The sequence below is a fragment of the Zingiber officinale genome, chromosome 5A (genome assembly GCF_018446385.1).
Source record: "Zingiber officinale cultivar Zhangliang chromosome 5A, Zo_v1.1, whole genome shotgun sequence".
NCBI lineage: Eukaryota > Viridiplantae > Streptophyta > Magnoliopsida > Zingiberales > Zingiberaceae > Zingiber > Zingiber officinale.
This window is the reverse complement of record NC_055994.1, coordinates 93079423-93090149: the sequence shown is the minus strand read 5'-3', so window position 1 is coordinate 93090149 and position 10727 is coordinate 93079423. Positions and strand designations below refer to the sequence as shown.

Below are 10727 nucleotides of genomic sequence, written 5' to 3'. Positions count from 1 at the left end.
CCCTTCCCCTCCCTTCCCCTTCCATCCCTTTCCATTAATAAACCTTACCTCACCCCATCCAAACAGAGGGTCAAGAACAAGGAGAAGACACTAAGTTGCCAAAAAGTCATTATCGATTCATTGAACAAATAGTTTTTTTTTTTCCCAATTGGACATAGAATCTATCCTTTTCTTTCATTTTCAACATATAGTTTGCTCACTTGAATCCTTTTTAATACCAAACACAATGTCATGGACTAGCGAATGTGATCCTACCATCTTAAGACCAATCTATAATTTTGAGTGCTCTCCATCATTGAAGTAGACAAAAGCGAAGAAGAAGAAGAAGATGTGACCCACTACATTAGTGTAAGAGAGACCCAATCTCCAAGTGCATGCATCTACATTAAGCTCGAGACAAGCCACATGGTGGTCCTGTTGTTCATCCATGCCTATTGCATATAATTTGTCTACTCAGAAATAATAGAATTGACTTCGACTTAATCATGATTGATTCGTAGTTTTTTTTCATAAAAGGTGAACTATCTTGATTAATCGATTGGGGACATTTTCTACATTCGATGTTATGTTTAGATGTTATATGTCATATGTAATGTCGCCAAAACCAAAAATACTTAAGAAAGATTGTTGTTGTGTCACCATTCCCATCACTATTTGATGGTTTCCTTTGATGCAAAATTTTCATTGTTTGTTTGCTCTTTAATTAGGTTTGATTTTACATTAAAAAATGGTTTTAGTTAATTATTTTTTAAAAATAACTATAAATGTCAAAGAAATCAATTAACATGGTGAAACAAATACTATAATATCAAAACTGTAAGGTAACTATAATGTAATGGGAGATGTATATTAAGGTTCTAAAATCTAGTATCGTGTTGACCAAGAATTACTATCTCGAGTGTACTTTTATAGTCGATGCATAATTTAAACCGATAACAAGTATTATTGGAGTAGTCTTTCATTTGATGTTGTCTGAAATCTGAGTCAGATGGATCATCGGATGAAGTGGCAAAAATGTTGATCAAGTCACGATATCCCGGAGAGGGGGTGTGCTGAGATGACTTTCGTGTTGACCAAGTCTTCAAAAGTCCTTTGGTCAACGCTACCTACAGCCAGCAACCGGGTCGCCCCGATCCCTGGTATCCCGAGGCTCGAGGCAGATCCAACGAACATATAACAAACTAATACTGGAATAATAAAATAAATGGAGAGTGAGTACGGTAACGTACCCTGGCCCAGGGGACGCCCTCGGATGGGACGCTGCTCGAGTTGTCGGGACCCGGAAGAGTAGATGACTCTAATTAAGTCAAAGAGTTGGATCCAACAACGCGGAGCCGGACGCGGTGACACAAAACCGAATGTGACCTCGGCACGCAGGGCCGGACATGAGATCGTCACGCAGGCCGGGACATGAGATCGGCACGCGAGCCGAGACATGAGATCGGCACGCAGGCCGGGACATGAGATCAACACGTAGGCCGGAACACGAAATTGGCACGCAAGCCGATATATGAAATCAGCACATAAGTCAAGTATGCCACACAACCAGACCGGAACATAGCAAAGGCGGAGCACGATTAAATTAGAGTCGCTTGGCTGCGAGGGCTCATAAGCTAAATCACATAGGAAGCGGAACACGATTAGATCGGCTACAGCGGCGACAGCCGTCGGATCTGTGATGGAGGCAACGCCAACGATTGGAGAAATGCCGAAGTTGGCTGTAATGGCGTCGAAGGGTGGCTGAATGGGTGTTGAAGAAGGCGGACAGTGGTGACGGGATGAGAAGGGACATGGCGTGCCGAGAGGGAGAAAGGGGGATGGCTTTGAGGCGGCTTCGGCGAGAGGTGCTTGGGGGTAGCGAGGGCGGTCTAGTGGTGATGGCGTCTTACGGCATGTGATGGTGGTGTGGAGGAGAGGAGGATTGGCAGCTAGCGGCTAGCACCGGCGAGGAGCCTCGCGTGAGGGGGCTGGCGGTGGAAGAGGGAGCAGCCGGAGTCGGCCTTTGCGAGGAGTGTGAGAGGGAGGAAGCTGATGATCTCACGGCGGTGTGTAAGTACGTAGCAGAGGAGGAGGTGGTGATCGGAGGAAGAAAAGGGGGGCCGCCGATGGCCGGCGGCGAGGAGCGTGAAAATGAATAAGCTGATGACCTCGCAGCGGTGTGCAAGTACGTAGCAGAGGAGGAAGTGGTGACCGGAAGAAGAAAAGGGGGGCCGCCGATGGTCGGCGGTGAGGAGCATGAGAATGAGGAAGAAGCTTCTTGGCGGCGGCCACCTCCACGAACCCAGCCCCCCCTTTTTTTGCTACAGGGTTCTCCCTCTTAAGCCCTAGTTAGCCATTGACCAAAATGCCCTCCCCTCTCCTCCAAATTTCTTCTTTTCCCTCAACCTATATCCACATCACAAGCGTCCCCTTTAAGCCTAGTCGAAGGAGGCGCAAGTCCAACTGACTAGACCAAGCTCAAAACATAATTACTACCGAACGCGGAATCAGAGCACTGGGCTTGTCTTATTACGTCGAATGAGTAGCTGTGGTGATGTTGAGCAAGTAACTCAAAAAGTATCGAGCGAGCGACGAGAAATAGTGCAGAGCGCATGTCGAGCAAACGATCGATCAGATGCTGAGGGAGACCGAGTGATATCGAGAAGACGCTTGAGCGATACGGGCGACGAATGCGAGGCAAAGCGATGAGTGAGACACGAGCAGCGGGTGCATGATAGAGCGATGAACGAGACATGGACGACGAGTGCAAGGTGGAACGACGAGTGAGTTGCAAGCTATGAATGTCGACCAAGTTATGAGTGTCGAATACAACGGCTACCGACCTAGAATTTGATTGAACATCTGAATGGTACCCAGGCGATAAGGCGACTACCGAGCGAGTCGGAAGATGATGAGCGAGCAGTATCAAACACGTGATCGATAAAATGTCGACCGAAATACAATAAATTATGACTGGGCAATCAAGAAGTTGCAGAACATGCTACCAAGATAACGCTGAGTGAGTAGACGAAGGACGGGTGAGCGCGCGATTGAAAAAGTGTCGACCGAGCGACAGTAAATCGCGACCCGGTGGTCGAGAATGCCGAGCGGTGCAAAGCAAACGCCCGAGCAGATGGCCAAGCGATACTGATCGGTCGACTAAGAGAAGGTCGGTCGTGTGATCGAAAGAATGTCGAGTGGGTGCGAAGCCTGCGCTGGATAGATACAGAGCATGAGACCAACTGAGAATGGGAGAAGAGCCCGTGGATCGAGTGTGAATGGGAGTGAAGAATTATGACCCAAGTCGGGCGTGGATTCCAAGAGACTGGAAGCGACCGAGAGCAAAGCATGTGGACCAGGCGCAAACGCAAGTAGAGCCTGTGGATGGAGCGCGAACATGAGTAGAACAATCAGGCGGTTATACGAATGCCAAGCAAGGGGGGAAGTGGGTATCGACCGAGTAGCAACGAGCAACAGCGGCGAGTGAAATGCGAATGATGAGTGTCGGGCAAAGCGACAAGTGAGCAGTAAGTGCCAACCAAGCAACAGCGGTGAGCGAAATGCGAATAATGAGTGTCGGGCAGAGCGACAAGTGAGCAGTAAGTGTCGACCAAGCAACAGCGATGAGCGAAATGCGAATGATGAGTGTCAGGCGGAGCGACAAGTGAGTAGTAAGTACCGACCAAGCAACAGCGGTGAGCGAAAACGTGAACTGAGAGTGCCGGACAGAGCGGCAAGTGAATCAAGTGTGATGAGTGTCGGGCAGAGCGGCGAGTGAGGAGTGAGTGTCGACCGAGAGGTCGTTGGGCGTGAGAGCATGCTCACTTATAACTCGCACTAGGGCGAAAGTCTGGAATCCCGACCGATAGATTGTTGGGCGTGAGAGCATGCTCACTTATAACTTGCTCTGAAGCGAGAGTCTGGGACACCGACCGGGCAGGTTGTTGGCCATGAGAGCATGCTCACTTATAACTCGCACTGGGGCGAGAGTCTGGGACACCGACCGGACAGGTCGTTGGGCGTGAGAGCATGCTCACTTATAACTTGCACTAAGACGAGAGTCTGGAGGCGTGAGAGCATGCTCACTTATAACTCGCACTAAAGCAAATGTCTGGAAGCGTGAGAGCAGACTCACTTATAACTCGCACTGAGGTGAGAGTCTGGAAGCGTGAGAATAGACTCACTTATAACTCGCACTGAGACGAGAGTCTGGAAGCGTGAGAGCATGCTCACTTAGAACTCGCACTGAGGCGAGAGTCTGGAACTCGACCGAGAGGTCGTTGGGCGTGAGAGCATGCTCACTTATAACTCGCACTGGGACGAAAGTCTGGAATCCCGACTGGAAGGTGATCCGAAGGTCTGACCAGTACTTGATCTGGAGACCTAACCAGGAATTGATCTGGAGGTCTGACCAAGACTTGATCTGGAGACCTGACTAGGAATTGATCTAGAGGTCTGACCAAGACTTGATCTGGAGACCTGACCAGGAAACAATCTGAAGGCCTGACCAAGAAGCAATCTGGAGGCCTGACCAGGACTTGATCTGGAAGCTCGACCGAGAAGTGGTCTGGAAGCCTGACCGAAAATTGGTCTAAAAGCCCGATCAAGAATTGATCTGGAAGCCTGACCGAGAGATCGTTAGCGATACTTCGATCCGAGACCGGTGGTGATACTCTAGTCCAAGACCAGTGGCGATAGCTCGACCCCGAACGGGGGAGGATAAGCCTTGAAGCCCATAGAAGCGGAGCTCGTAGCAATATGAGGGGGCAGAACCTTTATCATACCTGATCGCGAAGTGATGTCAGCCGGCTAACTCGAATCCCAAATGCTCGTACAGTCAGTGAGAGAAATAGTATCGATCCCTTGACTCCCAAATGTCCACGGAGTCAGGGAGAGAATAATCTGAACCTTGATCGTCCAAGGGAGTGAATCCCATAGCCATATGAGGGAGCAGAGTCCGTACCCATAAAAGGAAGCAGAGCACCGCGGGTGTAGGTAGCAGAGCCTGTAGACGTAAGAGGATGCAAAACAGGTGGAGGATGCAGAGCATATAATAATAATAGAGTAAAGCACCTATAGCAGTAAGAGGATGCTGAGCCCCATGGTGAAGGGTGCAGAGCCTGTAGTAGTAAGAGGATGCATAGCCTCATGGCGAAGGGTACAGAGCCTATAACACACCTGATCGGGGGGCTGGGCCCCTGGTCCATGATTGGAGAGTAAGGCCCCTAGCCTGTAATCAAAGAGCGAGACCCCTAGATCCTGATCGGGAAGTCGTACTGTGAGTCAATGATTGGGGAGCTGTGCCCCTAGTGTATGAGCGGGGGGTTGTGCCCCTAGTGTATGAGCGGGGAGCTAGGCCCCTAGTGTCCGATCAAAAATCGAAGGTCCTAGTCTTTGATCAAAGAACTAGGATCTTACTCTCTTATTATGGAGCTATAGCAGCTCCTATAACCCTAAAAAGGGAGCAGAGCTTGTAACATACCTGATCGAGGAGTCGTGCCAACTGACTAAAGGTTTTTCTTGATCCCTTGACTCCCGAATACCCATGGAGTCGGGGAAAAAACATAATGGAAAAACCAGCCTGTCGGCCAGCTAAAGCTCCACTCGATCCCTCAACTCCCGAATACCGGTGGAGTGAGGGGAGAAGATAATATGTTCGTCGAGATCCTCCGGAACTATGATAATGATAGAGAACCTCCCGACGTCGTCCATCTTTACATCCCAGAATAGGTGGAGAAGATTCCCACAGACGGCGCCAAATTGATCTTGTCCGGAATCTGAGTCAGATGGACCATCGGGTGATGTGGCGAGAATGTTGACCAAGTCACGATGTCCCAGAGGGGGGTATGCTGAGATGACTTTTGTGTTGACCAAGTCTTCAAAAGTCCTCTGGTCAACGCTACCTGCAGCCAGCGACCGGGTTGTCCCGGTCCCTGGAACCCCGAGGCTCGAGGCAGATCCAACGAACATATAAGTAATAAACTAATACTGGAATAATAAAATAAATGGAGAGTGAGTACGATAACGTACCCTAGCCCAGGGGGCGCCTTCGGATGGGACACTGCTCGAGTTGTCAGGACCCGGAAGAGTAGATGACTCTGATCAGGTCGGAGAGTTGGATCCAACGACGCGGAGCCAGACGCGGTGACACAAAATCGGATGCGACCTCGGCACGCAGGGCCGGACATGAGATCGGCACGCAGGCCGGGACATGAGATCGACACGCATGCGGGGACATGAAATTGGCACGCAAGCCGATATATGAAATCAGCACATAAGTCAAGATATGCCACACAACCAGACCGGAACATAGCAAAGGCGGAGCACGATCAAATCAGAGCCCCTTGGCTGCGAGGGCTCAGAAGCTAAAACACATAGGAAGCGGAACACGATTAGATCGGCTACAGCGGCGATAGCAGTCGGATCAGTGCTGGAGGCAACGCCAACGATTGGAGAAATGTCGGACTTGGCTGTAGTGGCGTTAAAGGGTGGCTGAATGGGTGTCGGAGAAGGCGGATAGCGGTGACGGGATGAGAAGGGCTATGGCGTGCCGAGGGGGAGAAAGGGGGACGACTCTGAGGCGGCTCCGGCGAGAGGTTCTTGGGGGCAGCGAGGTCGGTCCAGTGGTGACGACGTCTTACGGCGTGTGATAGTGGCGTGGAGGAGAGGAGGATTGGCAGCTGGCGGCCAGTGCCGACGAGGAGCCTCGCGTGAGGGGGCTGGCGACGGAAGAGGGAGCAGTCGGAGTCGCCCTTTGAGAGGAGCATGAGAGGGAGGAAGCTGATGACCTCACGGCGGTGTGCAAGTACGTAGCAGAGGAGGAGGTGGTGACCGGAGGAAGAAAAGGGGGGCCGCTGATGGCCGACGACGAGGAGCGTGAGAATGAGGAAGCTGATGACCTCGCGGCTATGTGCAAGTACGTAGCAGAGGAGGAGATGATGACCGTAGGAAGAAAAGGAGGGCCGCCGATGGCCGGCGGCGAGGAGCGTGAGAATGAGGAAGAAGCTTCTTTGCGGCGGCCACCTCCACGAACCCAACCCCCCTCTTTTGCTACAATGTTCTCCCTCTTAAGCGTTAGTCATTGACCAAAATACCCTCCCCTCTCCTTCAAATTTCTTCTTTGCCCTCAACCTATATTCACATCACACTTTATTTGGTGATACCAAAGACATTTATAATCCTTAAAACTTTAACCTAATAGTCGATCGAGATACACAAGTACAAGCCAAAGACAACCTCTAAATCACTATAAAGATTGTATATCTTGGTCCCAAGATTATTAGCTTCAACTATAAGTTCATTCCGTCATAAATTTCGTCTCTATTTTATGTTTTTTTAGTGTTAAAATCACAACGGAATCTAAATGACTAAGTAACAATTAATGGAAGAGAAATTAAAATAAGGAAAAGATTAATTAATTACGTAACGTGCGATCTCATTGCGTGTGGCGATGACACAGCGAGAATCTTTGCAGCATTCGTTCCCTTTTTCTTATTTGAATATAAACTTAGTGAAGATAAAATTTGCATTTCAGACCTTGTTGTTTGCAATTTTAAACTATTATTAATATTGTAAACGAACTGAGTTAATTTTTTTGTTGTTCGAAATTATTCCATAATAACTATTATCATTTTAATAATTTTGACATTTTAAAGGATGTGGTTTTAAAAGAAGGTAAAGTACGAGGGGTTGAATTGGAATAGTTGGCTAATATTAAAATACTTACGCGGCGTATAATTACGGTGGATCTCCAAACCGCGATCTTGTATTACGTTAGCAATATAAACTCCACGCACCCCAAGATTTTGTTCCCCCACCACCACATTAATTTTCCACGCCTTCCTATAAATACTCCCCCGCCCTCTTCCTCGCCACCGCCACCCTCCGCCACCGCGAACGAGGCATGGCGATTGAGAGACACGCCCTGCTTCTGCTCCTCATATGCCGCCTGCTCGCCACCGTCGGCCTCACCGTGGCACCGGCGGAGCCGCTCCTCCAGCTCTTCGACAGCGACGTCGTCCGCCTCGACCCCCCGGCGCTGGCGGCCTCCTCCTCCGACTTCGGGGCCCTCTTCACCGCCGCGCCGACGGCCGTAGCGCGGCCGCGCTCCGCAGAGGACGTCGCGGGCCTCATCCGCTCGGCCCACGCGGCGGGGTCGTTCCCGGTCTCCGCCCGCGGCTGCGGTCACTCCACCCACGGCCAGGCCCTCGCGCCGGCCGGCCTCGTTGTCGAGATGGCCCGCGGCCGCCTCCCCGGCCACAGGCCGACTCCGGTCTACGCCGGTGGACAGCACTACGTGGACGTCTGGGGCGGCGACTCGTGGACCGACGTGCTGAGCTGGACGCTAAGCCACGGCGGACTCGCGCCGAAGTCGTGGACGGACTACCTCCACCTGTCGGTCGGCGGCACCCTCTCGAACGCCGGCGTCAGCGGACAGGCCTTCCACCATGGGCCCCAAATCAGCAACGTCCTCCAGCTCGACGTCGTCACAGGTCAATAAATTCAACGACAAAAATTAAAAATAATAATAATTATCAAATTCAAATTTTAAAAATTAAAATTCTGAACCTTAATTTTAGGGGAGGGAGAAGTGGTGACGTGTTCGAATGAGGAGAATTCCGAGCTGTTCAACGCCGTGCTCGGTGGGCTGGGCCAATTCGGGATCATCACAAGGGCACGCATCGCGCTGGAGCGGGCTCCACAGAGGGTAATAATCATCGTGATTAACTTTAATTACCTGTTGATCACCGATAATTAGGAACTAATGAGTTATTTGTTGACTAATTATTACCAGGCGAGGTGGATTCGGGTGCTGTACTCCGACTTCGCGGCCTTCACGCGAGATCAGGAGCGGCTCATAGCGCTGGACGGCGAGAGATTCGACTACGTGGAGGGGCTGGTGATCGTCGACGAGGGCCTAATCAACAACTGGAGGTCGTCCTTCTTCTCGCCCAAGAATCCGGTCAAGATCGGCTCCGTCGCCGGAGAACAACGCGTGCTCTACTGCTTGGAGATGGCGAAATACTACCACGAAGAAGACGGCGGCGAGGTTGACGGGGCGGTGGAGAGGCTTCTGCGGCGGCTGAGGTATATTCCGTCGACGGAATTCACGACGGACCTCACGTACGTGGAGTTCCTGGGCCGGGTTCACCGGGCCGAGGAGAGGCTGCGGAGTAAGGGGCTGTGGGACGTGCCGCACCCATGGCTCAACCTCTTCGTGCCGGCGTCGCAGATCGCCGACTTCGACTCCGGCGTCTTCCGGGGGATCCTCGGCAACAACACTGGCGGCCCCGTCCTCATCTACCCCATGAACAAGAACAAGTATGAACACCCGCATGCAGCATCCAATATTTTTTTAAATAGAAAATAAATAAATAAATAAATAAACAAAAGGGCACGAGTTTAACCCCTTAATTAAACAATACATAAAATTAAAACCACTTTAAATATGCAAAAGATAACCTAAGAGATTTTTTAGGTCCACCACTCTCACCTCTAATTTAAAATTCTACACGTACATGAGAATGTTTTCTTCAGAAGCAACAAATTAGTCAGCCAATAATTTTTGCATCTTTTTGAGGATTATAGATAATGCATTTTATTTTATTGATATAACATTTCCCACACAAACCTTTAAATAAAGCAGCTTTCCATCTATCTCCAATTCCAATTTGGGTGGTGCTTTCAACAAACAAATTAAAACCTGAAAGAGATTGATAATGAACTGATTTAAACATCTAATAACACACACAAACTTGGAATTCAATCAGGATGCATGGCTGCTAATTGTTTTATACTTGATTAGCGAAGAGTATTAACATGATCAAGCTCTTTGATTTGCAGGTGGGATGAGAGGAGCTCTGCGGTGATGCCTGAGGAGGATGTGTTTTACTTGGTTGCCTTTCTCCGATCGGCCTTACCGAACTCTGACGACCCAACCCAGAGCTTAGAACACCTAAAACAGCAGAACCGGGAGATACTAGAATTTTGCCACCGTGCCCATATCAAGATCAAGCAGTACCTTCCTCACTACAAGACTCAGGGAGAGTGGGTCGACCATTTTGGTCCTAAATGGAACCGGTTCGTGGCGCGCAAGGTTGAATTCGACCCGAAGCACATCTTGGGCTCAGGCCATGGGATCTTCCACCCCTCCTCATCTCCCTCCTCCCTGTTCCATACATGAGAAGGACCACCCAAAAGGAAGCATCAGCTGCTAATTGCTATTCCATACCTGCAAATTGATAGCACAAGGCAAGTTAGGCCAACCTAGAAGTGTCCTAATCCTACCTAATGATTCATATATTTTTTTGTATGGTCGCGTCGATATGTACATATTACATAACAATAGCTTAGGCATTGGATAGTTTGTATTTCCATGATATTTCAGTCTTGGTAACCAATGAGACAGAGCTGGGGCCATGATGATGACATACACTGTGTGAATGGTTTCTGAGATGCAGACAATAAGAACTATCAAGAAGATGTGTCCATGGACACATTACTGCACAGGAACTGGATCGAACTTTATGTCTGTTGTTCTCTAATCTCCATTGAATCAATTTGTTCAAGCTTGTCTCTTTGAAATGGAGTGAGAGGGAAACTCTGATTGATCAGTGAAGTAACAGCAAGGACCACATGCAGTTTGTTCCAAACATAAAACTTTCATTTGTATGCATGTAGACCTAACAATCTACTATCATAATAAAAAATACAATAAATGCTAAAAGCAATGATCTGGTTTTGGTAAC

General features: G+C 49.5%; 1 protein-coding gene across 1 annotated transcript; it reads left to right on the top strand.

Moving 5' to 3' along the window:
• Positions 1-7882: 7882 nt before the first annotated feature.
• Positions 7883-10407, top strand: LOC121979802 (cytokinin dehydrogenase 5-like). The gene is made up of 4 exons (XM_042531793.1): positions 7883-8471; positions 8559-8686; positions 8774-9300; positions 9823-10407. Exons 1-4 carry the CDS (start codon positions 7883-7885, stop codon positions 10160-10162), a joined length of 1584 nt encoding a protein of 527 aa, XP_042387727.1. The 3' UTR covers positions 10163-10407.
• Positions 10408-10727: the final 320 nt, after the last annotated feature.